This window comes from Zerene cesonia, unplaced genomic scaffold (assembly GCF_012273895.1).
Source record: "Zerene cesonia ecotype Mississippi unplaced genomic scaffold, Zerene_cesonia_1.1 Zces_u007, whole genome shotgun sequence".
NCBI classification, from domain to species: domain Eukaryota; kingdom Metazoa; phylum Arthropoda; class Insecta; order Lepidoptera; family Pieridae; genus Zerene; species Zerene cesonia.
This window is the reverse complement of record NW_024045137.1, coordinates 893,631-915,945: the sequence shown is the minus strand read 5'-3', so window position 1 is coordinate 915,945 and position 22,315 is coordinate 893,631. Positions and strand designations below refer to the sequence as shown.

The 22,315-nt window shown below is 38.6% G+C and overlaps 2 protein-coding genes across 9 annotated transcripts in view; one reads left to right on the top strand and one right to left on the bottom strand.

Moving 5' to 3' along the window:
- LOC119838990 (serine/threonine-protein kinase 10) overlaps positions 1-16,604 on the bottom strand; it is a 49,870-nt gene extending 33,266 nt beyond the window's left edge. For 6 of the 8 annotated variants that reach the window (XM_038365151.1, XM_038365152.1, XM_038365153.1 and 3 more), the window contains exons 1-2: positions 16,400-16,604; positions 945-1,050 (exon numbers count right to left, since the gene is read on the bottom strand). In XM_038365151.1, the coding sequence (XP_038221079.1) occupies positions 945-971 (27 nt within the window). In that variant the 5' untranslated portion in view covers positions 972-1,050; positions 16,400-16,604. The remainder of the gene's footprint in view (positions 1-944; positions 1,051-16,399) is intronic. The other 2 variants (XM_038365158.1, XM_038365157.1) reach the window with 1 other exon arrangement.
- Positions 16,605-17,678: 1,074 nt separating this feature from the next.
- LOC119839016 (poly [ADP-ribose] polymerase tankyrase) overlaps positions 17,679-22,315 on the top strand; it is a 22,489-nt gene continuing 17,852 nt past the window's right edge. Inside the window, exons 1-6 of the mRNA XM_038365185.1 lie at positions 17,679-17,966; positions 18,639-18,863; positions 19,509-19,604; positions 20,254-20,461; positions 20,989-21,133; positions 22,222-22,315. The exon at positions 22,222-22,315 is cut by the window's right edge and continues 6 nt beyond it. Of these exons, the coding sequence (XP_038221113.1) occupies positions 17,777-17,966; positions 18,639-18,863; positions 19,509-19,604; positions 20,254-20,461; positions 20,989-21,133; positions 22,222-22,315 (958 nt within the window). The 5' untranslated portion in view covers positions 17,679-17,776. The remainder of the gene's footprint in view (positions 17,967-18,638; positions 18,864-19,508; positions 19,605-20,253; positions 20,462-20,988; positions 21,134-22,221) is intronic.

The window sequence follows — 22,315 nt, the reverse complement described above, 5'->3', positions numbered from 1 at the left end:
CATACACATACACATACAAACTTTCGCATTTATAATATTAGTATAGATCGCTGCACCCATTTTAAGTTTTAACAATATTTAACCCTTTTTTTAGTTGAATCTAATGGTTATATACCATTTAAAATTTTATCAAAATCCAACACGCTCCCTGTTTTTATGCGATTGACGCACATAGGATACGACAGAAAGACATACAGATAAACATAGCTAACCATTGTTTTGAGAATCAGTTAGAATAAACATTAGGGCCCTTCCCACTCAAACATTATGCATCATCATCAGCCCATATATATTCCCACAGCTGGGACACAGGCCTCCTGTGAGGGTTCAGGGCATAATCCACCACGCTGGCCAAGTGCGGGTTGGCAGATGTCACATGTCGTCGAACTTTTGAGTCTTGGACATGCCGCCGGTTTCCTCACGATGTTATCCTTCATCGTTTTAAGCAGTGGTGATGTTATCCACATGTGCAGATAAATTGAGAACTCAATTTATTTCCTGCACGCTCTCCTGGTCTCGAACCACGACTTATCGATTTTAAAGTCCGAGGTTCTCACCACTGAGCCACCACCGCTTACATTATCCAATAAGGACCAAATTTAAAACATCAGTTTATCCATTCTTTTCATGTAATAGCAAACAACTGAGTCGTTCGCCTGATGGTAAACGATCCCCACCGCCCGTGAACATTACCGGAGGTAGAGACGCTGCGAATTCTTCGTCCGCTATCAAGGGATAAGGAAACGCTTGACGATGAGAATAAAGGAATGGACTGGGAGGGGTGAGGAAAAGGAAACGGGCCTCTCTCATTCACCGAACGAAACACAGTAGCATGCTACTTATTTCTTTGGGGCTGTGGGCACCTTCCCCCGTGCGAGCTGGCCCAATTCGTGCCGAGGCGTCTCTCGACTCCCACGCTCGACTGCATAAATAAAAGGGCATACCTTCTTCAGATTATTAAAAAAAGACATGTTGACCGATGCGCGTCGTGGCGACGCGCGCGCACCTCACCCGTTCTTGCCCATTCTAAAACCGCGCCGCTGCATGAGTCTGAAAACAATAAAAAACACAATCAATTAAACTAGTACTCACAAAACAAAAGAAAACACAATTAATAAGACAGTCTAACGGAGCACTGGACGGGACGCGCTGTAGTCTGTCCAGTATCTTTCGTGCAACTTCCATGTACCAAATTTCATAGCAATCGGTTCAGTAGTTTATGTGTGAAAGAGCAACAAACACACACACATCCTTACAAAACTCTCGCATTTATAATATTAGTAGGAGTAGGACTGGTATCGAGTTAAACTTTTCAGTTTTATAGCATGGAAATGAGAAATTTCTAAAGAATCGATAATGGATGGTATTTCATGTGCCTAAGGGTCAACCCAGGCCATCACATAATATGATCGAGTGACACATATTGTGACATCGACCGTTATAGACCGTTTCAGTTTTTACCACGAGATCCAAGTCGTTGGATAGTCTTCTTCTATTCTGTGCTACTATCATACTGTTACCAATTTACTGGTTAATGTCTTAGTAGTGAGTAGTAATTAATTTTTCTTATATTCAATCGACATCATCATACCACGTGATCGCACCAACCGTTGCTTATCATCGATTTAATATTATTCGTAGTTATATCAACAACAGATATACATCATCCCTAAAAAGTTCTAGTATCGCAGTTCACTAAGTACAGCCCAATGAAAGACGGATGGACAGACAGACAGACGAGACAGACGGTACCCAAAAAGCCATAAAACATCCCCTCCTTCCATTCATCGCTCGCTCCACAAACACACAGCACCCAGCGGCGGCGAACGCGGCACAAACGTGCGCCAGCGCACCGCGACGCGGGCGCGCCGGTCGCGATAGTGTCAGATGTTAGAATCTAGATAGCCGACGACAATACATCACGTAGGTATGCGGTGATAGCTGGCGATACGATAACGACAGTGCTGATAGGCTGTTACGGAAAATTTGTTGAAATATGTACAATAAAACAAGTGTTTGGTCCCATATGAAAACACAATCTAATATATAAAATTCTCGTGTCACAGTTTTCGTTGCCAAACTCCTCCGAAACGGCTGGACCGATTCTTATGAAAATTTGTGTGCACATATTGGGTATGTGTGAGAATCGGCCAAAGGATAAGAGTAAGGCAGAACAGCGTTTGCCGGGTCAGCTAGTCTTAATATATATAAATCTAGTGTCATGACGTATGTTCCCAATGAGCTCTCCACCAACTCAACCGATTTTGATGCAATTTGACGATTTATGTGTAATTTGGTCCAACTTAAGACATAGGATAGTTTTTATTTCGATTAATTATCCCAATTATAATACATTTTTTCAATAACTCAACCACAACAACGCGTGGCCGGGTGTGCTAGTCTCACTGTCGTGACTGACTGATTGAGTGATCCATCAGCACACACGCCAAGCTAAAGAACCGATCGGGGTTTTTTGAAGTGAAACTTCTTTAGAATCGTTGCGATTTCAAACCTGATGCAACGGAAAAACGACAGGTATGAGACAGAAATACAAAAATGTGTAGAACGAAGCTGGCAACGAATGAGACAGAAATATACGTACTATTTTATATTTTATATATACTCATCTCATTCTTTTGTCGATTTACTGAAGTTTCACTTCCATCGTGTGTGAATCGCAAACACACCTTTTTTTTCTTCTAACCGGTAAAAAAGGATTTTGATAAATTCTACCCCCCGAAGACGATAAAATAGGGGATCAAAGGCTGTACCATGAAAACTTATTTTGACTCTAACAATCTATATATATAAAAGAAAGTCGTGTTAGTTACACTATTAATAACTCAAGAACGGATAAACCGATTATGTTAAAATTTTGTACAGAGATAGTTTTAAACCCGAGAGAGGACATAGGATAGTTTTTATCCCGGAAATCTAACGGGAACAGGAACTTTGCCGGTAACACTCCGGGTCTATCTTTAAAGCAAAACCGAAAGAAAGTGTTGTAAGTTTACATTATATTTATAGCTGAAGAACGGATTAACCAATTTGGCTGAAAATTTTTACCTAGGTAGGTTAGAATCAGGAAACGGACACAGAAAGGTTTTTACCCCGAAAATCCAATGGGAACGGGAACATCCGAGGAAAACCCCGGGTCTATCTTTCCTGCGTCTACGCGGGCATTAAGCCGCGGGCGCAAAGCTAGTAATTTATATATATTTAATCATTGATTTCATCGAACCCTAAATATACTGTTTACTACATAAATAAAATACAAAATAGCCTATTTCCCCATACACCACGCAGCGCATGAGTCACCCGGTGCGGTATCACCACCAGGTTTCCGCTGACAGTTGATAATTATTGTACAGCATACGTTGCGATATGCGCCTGCGCACAAAAGCGCGCACGCTGGTATATAACATATACTAATAATGTTAATAACAAAGCCGGAGAGTTAAATCTGTTTGAACGCGCTAATCTCAGGAACAATTGGAGGGATTTTGAAAATTATTTGCTTTACATCGTTGGATAGGTGCGTGATCTGCGAGTGCTATAGGCCATACATGTACCACGGGCGAATCCGGGGCGGAACGCTAGTTGATCATATTTACATTTTTCTCAATATATGGGCTATCTAACATCGAAATAATTTTTCAAATCGGACCAACAATTCCTGAGATTAGCGCGTTCAAACAAACAAAACGAATAAACTCTTCAGCTTTATAATATTAGTATAGATATTCATATTACTAGCTGCACGCCCCGGCTCCGCCCGGGTAGTCATTTATCGTAATTGTAATAATATAAACTATCCTATCTCTCAAGTTGGATCGAACTGCACATGGTGTGCGAATTTTATTATAATCGGTTAAGTGGTTTAGGAGTCCATTGAGGACAAACATTGTGACACGAGATTTATATATATTAATATAAACCAGCGCTATCTCAATTCGCAACCGCACGCCGACCTCCGGAACGACGCGACGCGTCCTCGCCACGGACGGCACGTATGTCTCGACAGCGCTTCGCTTGATAGCGTGCGCGAGGTGTGATTTAGTTTTCAAACCAACTTCAAGAACAGGGGGGAGGTTATCATGCGACTATTTTTTGAGGCAACTGAGTTTGAGACCAGGGGGAGGGGGTGGTTTGGCTTTATAACTGTCGTAAGCGGACAACTGAGGTGGTGGTTCGCCTGATGGTCAGCGATCACCACTACCCACGAACATTCGCAGAAAAATTGCCTCTGCGAATGCGGTGTCCACTTCAAACGGGAAAGGGATAAGGAAAGATTAACATGCTACTATTTCACGCCGGCTATCAGATTGAGATTATCATGGGACTGATTTTGTTTTATCTCTTAATAAAACTTGGTTTTATATGATAGCCACGTGATCCTAATTCAATTTAGTCGAGTTCTGACAACGTGAAAGCGATTTAGATATTCCTTAAAAATAATTATTAGAATCTGGAGCTCCTTTCTGGAGCGGTACCTCCACACCAGGGAGACGTTGGTGCCCCTTTCTGTGGCGGTACTTTCACCCCAGGAGGACGTTGGTGCCCCTTGCTGTAGCGGTACCTTCACCCCAGGAGGACGTTGGTGCCCCTTTCTGTAGCGGCACCTTCACCTCAGGAGGACGTTGGTACCCTTTTCTGGAACGGTACCTCCACCCCAGGGGGACACGTTGGTGCCTTTTCTGTGAGACCTATTCTACGGTAGAAATTTACTCAATCACGTATTATTTATTATGACGTATTGACCGATTATATCACTGTTTATACGATTAGTCAGTCGACGGCAAAATATTAAATTTCTAAATATACACGTGACATCACCCTTATTTTTAGACGATGTGTTTACGTTCACGAGCGGAGCGGGAAGCGGGTAAGCGAAGCGCATGCGATAGTGCTCCGATCGCGCACTATGAGAGCTATCGAGTGATTATGTTATCACAAACTTATTAACTTTACCCTTATGTTTGTATATAATCGTCTCAAGTTTTTTTTGTTTGTTTGAACGCGCTAATCTCAGGAACTGCTGGTCCGATTTGCAAAATGATTTCAGTATTAGATAGCCCATATATTGGGGAAGGCTATAGGCTATATATGTACCACGGGCGAAGCCGGCGTCGACCGCTAGTAAGATTATAAGGTCTTGCACTTTTTAACTTGCCATAATTATTATTATTTCTACTTCTATAATTAACGTTAAAAAAATCCAATCGTTTTGCAGGACCTCGATCGTTTTTGTAAACATCGATTAAAAAAAAAAGATTTAATTTAAGTAGAAAAAAAAAACCGCTCCGCCAATCACAGCCACCGGCGTCAAGAGATGCAGCCTGAATGCTAAGTTTGCTCATGACATCCACTCGTCAATTAAAACACTGCAGTCTCGTGAGATCTCAACAAGATTGTTGGGCATACATTAAACTTAATTAAACCACAGTCACACATAAACGGGTAATTATTTATCACATCCTATCCTATCATATGCTACTAATATTATAAATGCGAAAGTTTGTAAGCATGTGTGTGTGTGTTTTTTGCTCTTTCACGCAAAAGCTACAGAACTTTCGCATTTATACATAACATTAAGTAGGTAGTAGGATTAGTAGGATAGGATGTTTCCATACAGAAGTCTCAAGCATACAACAACGAAGCGTATTTCACAGTGTATGTCGTTAATAACCAACCACGACGTCACACCGAACCGACCGCTCATTCGATCTACGCTACGAACAGCAGCGTAAGAGCGTTTTGTTTGTAAACAATAATAATTATAAATAATAATACAACACGCACTGGAAACATGTTATCATCGAAACACCGTCACGATAGAAAGAAAGAAACATTTATTTGACTCCACAGAATTACAATAAAAAAAAATAAAAAAAAAACAATAAACTTAGAACAAAACAATACAATAATGAACACAAAACATCACAATAAAAAAGCTTATTGAAGCTATTGAATCCTGCCGATTCTAATAAGGATGAGATTGATCTTGTGAATTTATTGTATCGTCACCGGTGCTAAGTGAACCTAAATAATACCTATTTATGAAGTGCAAAGAAACTGACAAACATCAGGTAATTCTAAAAATCATCATCATCGTTTCAGTTTTAACACAGACGTAATAAAGTTTGATTTTCAAGTACGGACTGCGATCGGTTCCATTCTTTATTATACGTCTAGCTGCGCCCCGCGGTTTCACCCGCGAAAGTCACGCAAAAACCGCTCGACCGATTTTAAAAATTCTTTCATCATTAGAAAGCTGCAGCTTCACTGAGTGACATTGGCTACATATGTAACACGGGTGAAGCCGGGGCGATTGTGGGAGTCGAGCACGCTTCGGCACGAATTGGGCCAGCTCGCACCGGGGAAGTACCACACCCCCACAGAAAACCGGCGTGAAATAGTGGCATGCCACTGTGTTTCGTACGGTGAGTGGGGGAGCCGGAGGCCCGTTTCCTTTTCCTCACCCGTCCTAGTCCATTCCTTCTTTCCAGTCGTTCATCCTTTCCTTTTCCCTTACCCCATAAAAGCGGGCAGCGCATTCACAGAGGTACTACCTTTGCGAATGTTTATGGGCGGTGGTGATCGCTTACCATCAGGCGAACCACCAGCTCAGCTGCCCGCTATGACATAAAAAAAAAAAAAAAAGCCGGGGCGAACAGCTAGTTAACTCAAACGAAGAACGTTGTAATTTTACGTTTACAACAAACTCCAAAATTCATAAGCCCATTTCGAAAAAGCCTCACCGATCGAATACCGCAATAAGCCCTGAACGAAAGACACACGTATCCGTACTTTTTCTCTACATACTCGAACCAGAACGAGCGACGCCGCGCGCCGCAGCTAGCGTATACATAAACAATAAACACGTATGAATCACGACTGTATTATGTAAAAAAAATCCGAGAATGCCGTCAGAGCGCGTTTATTTAAATTCAATTTTTTATTTCGGCGACCAGGTCCCCGTTCCGTACTACGGACTGGCTGCCGTGTATCCAGTGCATCAAGAAAGAAAGAAAGAAAGAAAACAAGCTTTATTGCCACATAAAAAAAAACAAACCCATGGAAAAAGTAACATAAATTGAAAAAATTAAAACTAACATCAATTAAAAAATTAAAACTAATATAAATTAAATTAACGATTAGCATCAGCTCAATGATTGTCACAAAAGCCGATGACCCTCGGTCAACAGCAATATGGCTCGCTGACACGTTTTTTTTTTTTTTATAGTGGGAAAATCTTGCACAGATACCCGCGGCCGGCGGACGAGGAGCCGTGGGTTATGTCGGATCCAATCTTACCGACCAAAACCCCCCCACTGTGTTCCGTCGAGCCGCTTAAGTGAAATGGGGCCGCGGGAGCTGGTTATAATTCAGTCGTGACGCTCCCGGACACCTAGAGGAATAGTATTTTCTTGTGTTTGATTTTACGCGAGTATTATACACCAGCTGCGCGCCGCGGTTTCACCCGCGTAAGTCCGTATCCCGTTGGAATATCGGGATAAGAAGATGCCTATATGTTATTCCAGTTGTCCAGCTGTCTACGTACAAAATTTCATTGCGGTCGGTTCTATAGTTTTTGCGTGTAAGAGCAACGAACACACACACACACATCCTTACAATTATTCGCATTTATAATATTAGTAGGAAGGATTTAGAAACTCCCCGCAACCACGCTCGCTGTTCAAGTGTTCGAAACGTCGGGTTAATAATATAATGAATAAATCGCGTTTAAAATCCGTTAAAAAGCGTTTAATTTCTTAACTTAGAAGACGGTTGTCTGATATGAGAATATTGTGTGAGACGCGTACAGACAGAGTGTGGTGTTTCGTCCGTCCGTCTGTCCACCTGCCTGCATCAGGCTGTATCACGAAACTGTTATAATATAGGTAGTTGATATCGTTCCACTGTACACTCATTCCCATGGGAATCATTTGACAACGCGGGCAACGCCACGCGCTACAATCTAGCTGACATATAATATCGAATCTAGATTCCACAAGTGCCGATAGCATCGCGGGGCTCACTCGAATGTTCAGTGAGTGATAAACGTGGAACTAATTCAAGTTTTCTTCCGCTATTGTATTGATTTAGTATACAATAGAATCCTACTATCCTACTAATATTATAAATGCGAAAGTTTGTAAGGATGTGTGTGTGTGTGTGTGTGTTTGTTGCTCTTTCACGCATAAACTACTGAACCGATTGCAAAGAAATTTGATACGTAGACAGCTGGACAACTGGAATAACATATAAGCAACTTTTTATCCCAATATTATTACGGGATACGCACTTACGCGGGTGAAACCGCGGGGCGCAGCTAGTATAACATAGAATTGAAAAGAATACAATCCCATATATGTTCCCACTGCTGGGACACAGGTCTCCTATGAGGGTTCAGGCCAGAATCCACCACGCTGGCCAAGTGAGGGTTGGCAGATGTCACATGTCGTCGAACTTTTGATTCTCGGACATGCCGGTTTCCTCGCGATGTTTTCCTTCATCGCTTTAAGCAGTGGTGATGTTGTTATCTACATGTGCAGATACATTGAAAAATCAATTTATTTCCAGCACGCTCGCCCGTTCTCGAACCCCGCCGCCTTATTGATTTTGAAGTCCGAGGTTCTCACCACTGAGCCACCACTGCTTACAATAGAATATAACCTGATTAATCCGTAATGCTGTACCACACAGAACCGCAGGACGGTTCTTTGGAACCATAATCTACTATATAAAAATAAGTCGGGTTTTCCTTCCTGACGCTATAACTGAGTCGTTCTTGTCGACTCTTCTCTGTAGAAACCGCTCTCCGAACCGGTGGTAAATGTTAAAACTGTTATTATCTACCTATACAGTTTTAACGAGAAATTTTGTAAATCCGAGAAATTTTTTGAAAGATTAGAAAAAATTCGATCACGGGGCGGGATTCGAACCCGCGTTTCTTGCTTAACCGTAGCAACGCCTAGCCTCTCGGCCACCCGTGATCCCGCCGCGGTAATCGAATTTCTTCTACTCTTTCGGTTTCATGTGCCTAAGGGGCACCCCACGGTTAGGCAAGAAACGCGGGTTCGAATCCCGCCCCTTTCAAAAAATGTCTCATTTATAAAAGCATTTCAATGTTCAAAAACAAATAAAAATTAAATTTTGTAAATCTTTCAAAAAATTTCTCGTTAAAACTGTGTTATGACGATTCAAAAGTGCCTCTATGAGACGATTTACTATTGACATAATAAATGTATGAGTTTCGAGTTAATCAGAGTCGAATGACCACGAGTAAAGCCGCAGTAAGTAACAAACTGGCGCAACAGACAGGGAAGCGTGTACGAATATTCGAAGCGCATTCATTGCACAGCAGCAATTATATCAATGTTACAATGTCATTATGCATTTATTCTGAACCGTGTAAATATTAATGTGAGGTTTTTTTTGTTTTGAGGAACTATTTATTCGTGTAAGTTTCGTCATGTCCGTTTGTCTGTTCACATGCATGTTTTTTAATGTACTGTACCTGCATAGAACATAATTGGTAATATTTATAATGAATGTAGGTATGCATTTGTAAATTTGATGGTTTACGAAATATTTTGACCGCCCATTTGTTGCTTCAGCGTTGTGAAATTGTTTAAGTATTCGTGTAAACCGCGAAAAAAAAACGGATAAAGCGTATTATAATAATTATAATTTATTGATTGATAGCAAAACGATAACGTACATTATCTAATATATAAAATTCTCGTGTCACAGTTTTCGTTGCCATACTCCTCCGAAACGGCTTGACCGATTTTGATGAAATTTTTTGTGCTTATCCGGTATCTATGAGAATCGGCCAACATCTATTTTTCATACCCCTAAATGATAAGAGTAAGGAAGAACAGCGTATGCCGGGTGCAGATAGTTTACTAATATTATAAAGAGGAAGAGTTTGTATTTTTGTTCGTTTGTTTGTAATGGATAAACTCATACCTACTGGACCGATTTTAAAAATTCTTTAAAAATCTGCAACTTCGCTGAGTGACATAGGCGATATATGTACCACAGGCGAAGCCGGAGCGAACTGCTAGTAACAGGTATATAAAATACGTGCCTAATAATTGTCTGCGATGGTCACCCAAACTACTCAACCGTTTTTAATCAAATTCGCACACCATACGCAGTTTGATTCAACTTAAAAGATAGTATAGTTTATATTATTCCAATTACAATAAACCTACCGGGGCGAAGCCGGGGCGTGCTGCTATTATAAATATTTAATTAAAATGTAGAAATTTTTATCTTTATATCTTATAAATTATACAGAGTTAAGTTTTAGGTATTCTGCATGGTTTACGAGTAATTTAAAATCATTTCACCAATAGAAAGCTGCTACCCCCAGGCCCCAGTGTCGTCGACGTCGTTCATTATCATCTATGCTAATATTATAAAGCTGAAGTGTTTGTTTGTTTGTTTGAACGCATTAATCTCAGGAGCTAATTGTCCGATTTAAAAAATTATTTCAGTGTTAGATTCCATTTATAAGTGCGTATGTAACGTACATACATTTGTTACTGTTTCACGCAAAAACTACTGAACCGATTGCATTGAAATTTAGAATGTAGATAGCTGAACAAATGGAATAACACACGGGCAGCTTTTCTCCCGGTATTCCTACGGAATACAGACTTAACGCGGGTGAAATCGCGGGGCGCAGCTAGTCATGTATAAAGATACACACAAAAACCTTCCACGAGAATTACCACTATTCAAAGCAGTTTTTCCCAGCTTCTGTACGGGATGATATTGTATCCCGTGTTGCTCTGTGAAGACTTTCTTATGCGCAAAAAAACCCTTTAAAAATCACTCAAGATTGTATCGAATCGTCACAGACAGACAAGCGAAGACATCCAATATCTCCCACTTTAATAATTAATTAGCTGTCACTCCTTCCACGAGGTTGTTGACCCGCGGTGTGACCTTGAAATTTCGCATGCACCGATACCCGACACCAGATGTCGGAGGAAAGTGTTTTTTTTTTTTTTTAGTTTGCAATCGAGCGATCGCCAGCCGCCATGACTTCGCACGAGTATCACATGAAAGATTACAAGCGAAAAGCAATGATAATAATATAACGAAACATACTTTACGACAAAATAAGAATTCTATCCTACCAAAAAAAAAAAAAGTCACTCACGTGCCTGGTGGGAGGTGCCACTTGAGTGTGAAAGAGGTGAAATGGTACCAAATGGTACCAAATGGGAACAATTTTCTATGAAATACAGAAAGAATCACATCAATCGGTTGTAAAGCCAAGGAGTTATCTATAAACACAACCAACGAAAAAGAACTTGTTTCGTTCTTTCGTTTCTTTTATTTCTTTTCTTTCGTTTTTTGTGTTTGTTTGAGAATTTTTATCATTTGGACAGTCATCCTATTATGGAATATGGAGTGGTACCTAACCCCCCGGGACATTAGCGACCATTTCAGTAGAAAAGAGCTATCGTACGGAATCCCTCAAAGAGTCGCGCGCCTGACACTCACTTGACCCATTTTTGGGTAAACAAGATAGATTTCCGTCCCATGTCACATAACGACTTGCCAATATCAACCAGCGCACGACTACCACACGCATCCTTCCTACTATCCTACTAATCCTACTAATATTATAAATGCGAGCTACCACACGCATCCTTCCTACTAATCCTACTAATATTATAAATGCGAAAGTTTGTTAGGATGTGTGTGTATTTGTTGCTCATTCACGCAAAAACTACTAAACCGATTGCAATGAAATTTGGTACGTAGACAGCTGGACAACTGGAATAACACATAGGCAACTTTTCATCCCGATATTCCTACGGGATACGGACTTACGCGGGTGAAACCGCGGGGCGCAGCTAGTAACTCATACGCTGGATGCGCACATCAATAACCGTGCATCTGAGATAAACCACAGCGCGTAATTTATACACATACCCACAACAATAGTAATTAACTGCACGTGCCCATTTATATATTATAGTATATTGCATAAATGTCGCGAATGCCTCCCGACATTCCGTCGCGGTGTCCTTTACATAATACACTGAGAATGTGACATGGATAAAAAAATATGTAAGGCCGTTTTTAGCGTTCCATAGACAGAGGATAAGATGGGACTTTATTACGATCTTAGTAGTAGGTCGTAGAGTTATAGGGTTGTCCGCTTGTCTGACTGTCTGTCTGTCTGTCTGTCTGTAGGACGTATCTCATAAACCGTGAGACTAAAACAGTTGAAATTTTCAGAGATCATGTATTTCTGTTGCAGCTATACGAGGTAAAGCACCGGTTGTTTAGATGGACAATAAATCAATAATATAATGAATAAATCGCATTTATAATCCGTTAAAGGTCTTTAATTTCTAATTAATCAAGATTTTTTTACATTTGCTTTTTGGCTTTCTTGTACGGAACCCCGAGTGTGTCGCATTCAACTCGCACTTGATCGATTTTAGACAGACTATGTCATCATACCATAATATATTAATCTCTTTAGGTATAAACAAAGAATATACAGACAGCTTACATAGCTTCGGCAACAAAGCGACACTCTATAATAGTACATTGTGGATTCATTGTAATTTCTTTAATTATTTACTAGCCGCTCGTACCGTCTCCGCTTGGTTTACCCGTTTCGAAAAAAAAAACAAAAAAATACAACAAAGTATATAAAGAAAAAATAATACAAATAAGTATATACAGGTACTGGCTCTCTGATGGCTCCTCCAGCACGCAAATACAGAGTGATTAAATAGATGTTATTATACATATAAACCTATCTGTTGAATCACTCTATCTATTAAAAAAAAACACCCCATCAAAATCCGTTGTGCAGTTTTAAAGATCTAAGCATACATACATACGAGTACTTACATAGTGACAGATGCGGGAAGCGACTTTACTTTATATTATGTAAGGGTAAATAAGACACACATGCATACCTAAACTAGATGTAGGTACTTGTGAGTTGGCTGTGAGTTTCACTAGTCATTAAAATCAAAAGAAATCTAATAATGATGTTAAACAGCCTGTTATAAACCTTCATCAAGAATCCAATTATTGAAGACAAAATACATTTTTTTTTTCCTAATCCAAATAGCAATACTAGATAATGCTGTTTTGCCTTACTCTTATCATATGATAGAGGTATGAAAAATAGACATTGGCCGATTCTCAAACCTACCACACATATATACAAAATTCCATGAGAATCGTACCAGCCATTTCAGAGGAGTATGATAATTAATATTGTGACATGAGAATTTTATAGTGTATAGAGAAATACATAAGGGTATACATAAGAAATACATAAGGGTATACATAAAGGTTTTAAAGGATATTTATATTTTATGTACTATTAGTCTATTTCATTTCAGGATAACCATTCCCCCCCCCCCCCCCCCCCCCCACCACGCCCCTCTCCCTCTCCAAATTAATCTCATTACGCCCGCGTATTGGTACCGCTATACACGATACGATATTATGAAAATGTGTAAAACAGATAAAAGATAAGCCACAATCTGCTATCTCGCATGTCTTATCTTAAAGTTATCTAAGGATTGTGTATACACACTCTTCCACACTAGTACATTTTCTTAACTTCTTGTCGCCAGCTTCAGAACAATTGAATATTCTTATTGTATGCCAGCTGTAATGGTGTTACTCACATGGTATCCCGGTAAAAAGTGGCCTATTTGCTTATCCAGATTACAATCTATCTCTGTACCGTAATATGATACAGATACAATGAGCTATATTCATGTGAAGGATTAATATATATCCATCCATTCACCCATCAGTCTATCCATAGGTACTTACTTTGTAACTTTTGATTATAATATTAGTAGGATATATTAAAGAAAGTAGGTTTCGTCCTTTAAAGTATAGATTATATTTAAAGATAAGCCCTATAAAGATATAAAACTTTAATCCTAGCATTATCATATCACTGAAAATCAAGAAATGGGCCTTCTAACAACCTAAAGATAAAATATCGCAAATATTATGTAAAACTCATAACCTTAGCTTTAATTACTTCAAAAATATTACAACTTACTTATGGTCTGCATAGCCAGTTAAATAATTAGATGAGTAATTGATCAAAAATATGATTTTAGTAGATTGTTTTAGCTATATAACATAGTATAAACATAGTATAAAACAAAGTAGCTTAATGCTTAGATCTCTAAAATTGCGCAGCAGATTTAAATGAGGTGTTTTTAATAGATAGAGTGATTAAAGAGAAAGCTTTATACGTATATTATATCATTTATTATTGCATCCGTGCAAAGCCAGGGTGGGCCACTAGTCCTAAATAAGATAAAAGTGAAGTCAGGTGTGCCCTTGTGGTATGTGGGGCAGATGCATTAAGTATTGATCTGTTTCTGTATGAATTCAATCATAGTAAAACAGCGGATGACAATTATTTTATAATAGAAGTATTGCCTGATAACATGTGACAGAAGCAATGTACGGGTGTTAATATTTTAACGTTAATATATAATACACACACAGTTTTCCTCGAAAGGATATGAGTATATGTTTTAAAATAAATTATGACATAATTTAGCACCAAGTGGTAATGTGTTAATTTAAGTTAATTTTGGACATTATCCTACTAATATTATAAATGCGAACGTTTGTAAGGATATGTGTGTGTTTGTTGCTCTTTCACGCGAAAACTACTGAACCGATTGCAATGAAATTTGGTACGTAGACAGCTGGAAGGACAACTGAAATAAGGTATAGGCAACTTTTTATCTCGATATTCCTACGGGATACGGACTTACGCGGGTGAAACCGCGGGGCGCAAGTAGTACAATATAAATTTGGAACATTTTTTATAGATGCTCTGCTCCGATTGGTGAAATTATATAGTGATTAGCCTTTTTCAATAAGTTAACTGTTAACCAGACAAATGTGAGTTATTATTAAAATTACACCCTAAGAAATAGAATATAATGAATGCAAGTTATTCATTACATTATTTATCACCAAAGTTTTAAAAACTTAATATATATTTTTTTGTTTGTCTGTTACAAATAAGCTCTAAAAGTATGAGATTGATTTAGAGAATCTTTCCTCATTTTATAGCAGAGAAGATAATATTATACTATTAATCTATACTAATATTATAAAGCTAAAGAGTTTGTTTTTTTGTTTGTTTGAACTCACTAAACTCAGGAACTACTGGTCTGATATGAAAAATTCTTTCAGTGTTAGAAAGCCCATTTATTGAAGAGGAATATGTACCATGGGCGAAGCCGGGCGGACCCCTTGTTAATGAAATAATTACTATATTAAAATGTACTTAATATAATTATCTTATAACTGTTTATAATAGTGTTTGATAATTATTTCATGGTTTGAATATAGATTAGTAAAACTTGATCATGGAATATCTTATTACAGTATTTTGTGGGTTGTTTCCATGACACAGTATTTGGCTTGCAACAACTGTAAAGACTTGGGTTAAATATTGTGAATTCTTGTGTCCCCTAGTGGACTATGGGGCACTGAATTCTACTGAAAGACAATTAGTTAGCAGCTGTGTGTGTCCTGCCTGACTGAGACATTTTTTGAAGAAGATTTTAAACAAACAAAAATCTACATTAAAGAGGTTTAAAGAAATCTGCTCTATCTAAACCCCACCACACTAAGTTATCGACTTTTTCTTTCACATTACATAAATCAGAAATTGTTTTGATGGTCATTTGAATTGAAACTCATCAAGAGACATAAAAAATACTTATTAAATTATGACACATTTACTTAATATAACATGTTTACACTACAATTTCATTAATTAGCACATAAACGAGGATAATATGTCGCCAAACGTGTTCTAAATGCTAGTTAAAAAGTATAAAATATAACTATCGACACTAATTAATCGAAATACCAACAGAAACTGCTAATTTCACGGCAGTGCGAAGAATGTGTTGAGTAAACATGGAATTTTAAGGTTTGGGCGTAATCGAGATAATTTAAAGTCAATCCACATAAGAGAGTCAAAAGTGAAAACATGCGAATGTTAGAGAAATTTGCAGAGGCCGAGCGCCTCTAATTCAATTAGTGGTACCGACTGTCTGGCGACAAATATTTGAACAACTACGTAGGTACTATGATGGCCCGAGAATGAGGAACTAATGAAAAATTAAGATATGCAGTCTCCGCTGTAAATCGCGTCCTCGGTAAAAAACCAGTCGCATCTGACTCACCTACTGAACTAAAGAACGCAGTTTCCGGTCCCTAAGATTAATTTATAGCAACAAAATCGACAATTAACATTTCTTCTCTAATAAATTAAAGTCTATGCAGTAATTTAATTATAAATTGTTTCAAATTATTTGATGAGTGAAAGGATACATACCTTGTAGAAACTTGACGAATACGTTGATAAGTAATTCCAATTTACACGATATAATTTGTTTGGCACAATCACTTTACAATATTGTTCACAAACAGTACTTGCACATAAAATTTTTCAAAACCACGATTATTTTTATCAATCTACAGTATGCGGCGGATGTAGGTAATCACTATCCCGTGAAAGACGCCATTTTGATTTCGTCAACTAACGTCTGTCATAGACAAATTATAGATAGAAAATGTTTAGTTTTTCGAATAAAATGTATTGTGGTTTAATTTATGTATATCGCAAAAAATGCTTTTATAATATAAGGAGAAAAATGCATAGTATATTATTTTACAGAAAACAGCTGTTGTTGTAAGGTTACGCCACAGATAAAGTAATACTATGCTTGGCTACACCCATGGGCTAAGTACATTCAGAGGACATAGGACTTAGGAGCCATCACGCGCTTTTCACACAAGGCTGTGATTAGGCATTGCGGAATATAGGAATATTTTGATTGCTGGAGACACCTTTAAAGCGTAAATGTAATATGCTATTAAAATTTATATTTTCTTTTAATAATAATCAAGTACCTAAAATAAATATTAGAAAGGGTTTTGTATTTCAAAAACATTTTATCTGCATGTTTGGTAAAAAAACGACGTAAACCGTTGATTATTGATTTTGGTATAATATGTTACTTACTTGAGTAAAATACTTTTTGATAGACCTGGCATTCTGTGCCTTCCTTAAATTTCCACATTTGTGGCTTCATCCAATAATAATGACTCAATGGTCATTATACTAGCTGTTATTGTTATTATTGATCGAAGATTTGTTTACTAAAACTCAGAAAAAATCATAAAACATATTTCGAAAGCTATACAATATCATTACATATAGTATATAGAATGAACTTAAAATTAGTATGATGCTGTCCTTCGTAATGTACATGAATTAAATCATCAATTTTTGTTTCTTGGCGTGATCAAAAAGCAAAACAAATAAAATCTAGATATATAATGAACCCAATATTTTTGCTTTTAGTCAACGTTTTCTAGATGACATTATAGAAATTTGCATTTAAACAATTTAGTCATTTTGGTAATTTATGACAATATCAGTAATTAACAACTATAATTAATAAGTTTATTAATTACGTACTGCGACAAAAAGGCTGCCTTTATGTTGTCTTTGTTTTCCTATTTCTGAGATACTAGTAAAGAAGTCTATGTAATCTGTGGTGTACACAATAATAATACATGGCATATGGCAACATCAATATTTTGGATTGTCAAGTCTCAAAGCAGCTGTATCTACTCTACGTGTTTTCATCGAGTATTATTGTTTAATTATGTCCATGTACAGTGGTTAACGAGTAAATGTGATAAAATGTCTAGCCGCCGTTCTATGCTCGGGTCGGCTTTGGATTCTCTGCCGGCCCCAACGGATCCTCTACGCGAATTATTCGAGGCTTGCAAAACTGGCGACGCGAGTCGTGTAAAAAAGTTAGTTAATTCGCAAACTGTGAATGCAAGGGACACCGCTGGCCGTAAATCAACACCCCTACACTTCGCTGCGGGTATGTTTAACAGTATTAAGTTGAATATGTGCCACAAATTGGTATCACTTGTAAAAAACAATCGAGTGAAAGGATTGTGTTTTTAAAATTGCATAATTGCTTCACGCTCAGTAACTCCGGTCGTGATTTATCTCGTTTCGTGTTTCCTTATTGTCAATAAGTCATAAATTTGTCACTTCTTGTGATTTCCAATATGCAAAAACTTTTAATTCAATTTGTTGTCAAATTTGTATGGCTGCTCTGAGAATGTTATAAAAACGTAAACTTAAGTATTAAGGTCATTGACGAATGCGAAATAAGCACGAGTTTAAATTGTTTCACAAGTTAAAAGTAATTATTCTTCTGTATATTTATTAGACTATACATGTAGATTCATTCTGAAGGGTTAAAATTGCTTATAAATGTATAATTAATGTTTCCTTAATTAAAATTATAAATGTATAATTAAAGTATCAATAAGTGGCCTCACACCCTTTTTTTAAATCTGTCATGTGTTTCTATTACATTTTTGTTTCTTTAATGTTTTGTTTAAAATCTGTGTAAGCGTTAAGTGTTTCTATTACATTTTTCTTACTTTTATATTTTCTTGTTTAAAACACAACAAAGTGAAATAAATAAATCTTTTCTCAATTTACCTTACAATCATATGCATATAACTCTACTAAATACCAGGGTATGGCCGTCGAGAAGTCGTAGAAATCCTCATCGCCGGAGGTGCGGCGTTACAAGCGCGAGACGAAGGAGGCCTGCAGCCCTTGCACAATGCCTGCTCCTTTGGTCACGCGGATGTGGTCAGAGCGCTGCTCGCGGCCGGGGCTCCGCCGGCGGCTAGAGACAACTGGGGATATACACCGCTGCACGAAGCCTCAGCTAAGGGAAAAATCGATGTATGCATTGGTAAGTCTTGTTATATTGTACTTTGATTAAAAAATTAATGTTCTATAACCAAGGAGATTATGGTTAATGTATAATAATAGTAATACATAAAAATTATAATGTGAATAATGTATTGGATCTTAGCTAGCTAGATTGACCTATATAAATGTGATTTTCTTTTATTTATAATGTTCCGATAACGTTTTCGAAAAAAGAAGCAGTTACTCCTTATTACGTCAAGTCCAGCTTATTCCAGTGATCAGCCGGAACATCCAGACAGACACATACAGGCAAAATTTGAAAAAATGATTATTTTGGTGCTCTGTGTATGTACTCGTTCGTATACACGATTTTTATGGTTCTTTGTGTACCTATTTAAAAGGTGGTGACTTCCATGTGGTCCCTTTTAAATTTGGTCTAATTCTTACAACTTGAAGAGAGTTAAGATTTTTGTTTATAAGTTATCTCTATAGTCTATACATACAAATATATGTAAATCTCGTTTCAAAGTGTAAGTAACAATACTTCAACGAAATGGCTCGACCGAATCTCATGAAATTTTGTGCGCCCATTGATTGTATATCTCGAGAATCAGCCAACATCTATCTTTCATAACCCTAAATGATCAGCAGTAGAATATATAATTTATTTTATCTCTTTTATCAGCACTTCTACAGCATGGAGCCGATCCGAACATACGAAACACGGAGGGCAAGACGCCGCTCGACCTAGCCGATCCCGCTACCAGGCCTGTGTTGACAGGTATATCGTACTACTAGCGGTCCACCCCGGTTTCGCCCGTATTAGCTAGCAAATAACACTCAAAATTACATACATATTTATTCATAAGTATTTTAGCCCGGGACTGTTGCTCAATCTCCACAAAGCACAAGTCCGGTCGTGTATGGACTACAGCTCTCTGTCTACCCTCTCACTTAGTAAAAAAAAAACTTATCAAATGGTGAATGATTTGTGTTCGGTCCAGCAGCTACTGATATTAGTGTGTTCAAACAATCAAGTTTTCAATGAATGGATCATAAAAAAGTCTTTACGTACTTTTATACAACTGAATTAGACAATTAGCGAAAGGTTTCTATTATAAATAATGACTAAAAATCACACTATAGAAAAGTCTCACGCACTGTGTTCATGAGCAATATACCAAATAATTCATGTAAATCTTTTTATGAAGTGCTTATCTTAGACCACCAAGCCTTACCACCAGGCAAGATCGAGACCAGACGTGGTCAAACGCTGGGCTATAATCCAATTGAAAAAAAATGTAATTTACTAGAAAATGTAATAAACTAGAAACGAATAAATCAACAACGATCAACAATCTTCCCCCCCTCGCTCCCCCCGCTCCTCTAACAACCATTACTATCTCCCATCCCCCACCCCCGGCACGCAGGCGAGTACTGCGCAGCGGACGTGCTGGAGGCGGCGCGGTCGGGCGCGGACGAGCGGCTCGCGTGCCTGCTGACGCCGCTGAACGTGAACGTGCACGCGAGCGACGGCCGCCGCTCCACCGCGCTGCACCTCGCCGCCGGCTACAACCGCGCGCGGGCCGTGCGCATGCTGCTGCAGCGCGGCGCCGACGTGCACGCCAAGGACAAGGGGTGAGGGCGCTCGCACACACACGCACACGCACACACGCACGCACGCACGCATGCACGCACGCACTCACGCACTCACAAACACACACACACACACGCACACACAAACACAAACACACACACACACACACACACAGACACACACAAAAACATTATATTATGTTTTACATGGTAATACACGTACAATAGTATTAATATTTTTTGGGTTCTTTCTTGGCTCTGAAACTATCTCTATGGCAAATTTTATCAAAAATTTATCTTGAGTTATAAATAGTGTAACTAATACGATTTGCTTTTATATACATTATCTACTAGCTGTACACCGTGGTTTTACCCACTTAGTAGTCTATAGCCTTAGAAATGAGCTATCAAACACCGAAAGAATTTTTTCAAATCGATCCAGTAATTCCTGATCTTAGCGCGTTCAACCAATCAATATAATACATTACGCACGCTCCCTTACCGTACATTTCTCTCCTTGCCCATCGAATATTTCTCATCTCTTTTTTCGTCTATTTCTTCCCGTCCAGCGGTCTGGTGCCGCTCCACAACGCGTGCTCGTACGGGCACTACGAGGTGACGGAGCTGCTGGTGCGCGCGGGCGCCGACGTGAACGCGACCGACCTGTGGGCGTTCACGCCGCTGCACGAGGCCGCCAGCAAGGCGCGCCTGGAGGTGAGCATCTAGCCACGCGGCTGAATCGCGCTAGCGAAATTTCTCAGCTACGTGTATATATACTCACAATGCCCAAGACCAATTCAAGACAAGACAGCCCAAGGGGGGACGCCCTAAGGCGTACCAGGGTGAACCTTCAGTTCACATCGAAAATAGACACAAAAAAAAAAAACAACATAATTCGATTGGTACCGACTAATAAGGGTATGATAAATTAATGAAATTGTGTTGTGTGCGAGAACCGATCCTGCGGCATAAAGCCTCGTCCAAACGTTTCCAACCTGTTCATTTAATGTGTACTAGCTGTGACCCGCGGTTGAAACCGCGTAAGTCCGTATCCCGTAGGAATATCGGTATAAAAAGTGCCTATGTATTATTTCAGTTGTCCAGCTATCTACGAAGCAAATTTCATCGGTTCAGTAGTTTTTGCGTGAAAGAGTAACAGACGCACACATACATATGCATCCATCCTCACAAACTCACATTTATAGTATTATTATTCGCCAATAGATGTCAGGAAGACTCATAATAAATTGGGACTACTCAAACGCCTCCTATTTGTTAAAAAAGTATGTTTAAGTCGATAAAACACGAATATGACATTTTCTAAAAAAGATTCCTAGCTAGATCGATGTATCGCCCCCGAAACCCCCTATATACTAAATTTTATGAAAATCGTTGGAGCCGATTCCGAGATTCCAATTATATATAAGAATTGCTCGTTTAAATATATAAGATTAAATCAGAAATTAGCATAAGTTTCAAGTGTAAGTAATAAAAGCTTAAGCTTAAGCTAAAAAGTAGATCTAAATCTAGTCTAATGGGGTTGCTTACATACAAACATACAGTTCAAACTAATTCACACAGAACTCATCCATAGCTAAGACACTTGGTAATTATAATTATATCTATAAACAAAAGAGGCTAGGCGTTGCTACGGTTTGGCGAAAAGACGCGGGTTCGAATCGCGTATCGCGATCACATTCTCCGATCTTTACTATTCTTTAAAAATTTATCATAAACACAGAAGTTCTCCTTAGCGACGACATGTCATGCAGTTAAATTAATAACTATAAATTATACACCAGGTTTGCTCGCTGTTACTAAGCGAAGGAGCTGATCCCACACTGCTGAACTGTCACGGCAAGTCGGCCCTCGATGTGGCACCGTCAAGAGAACTCA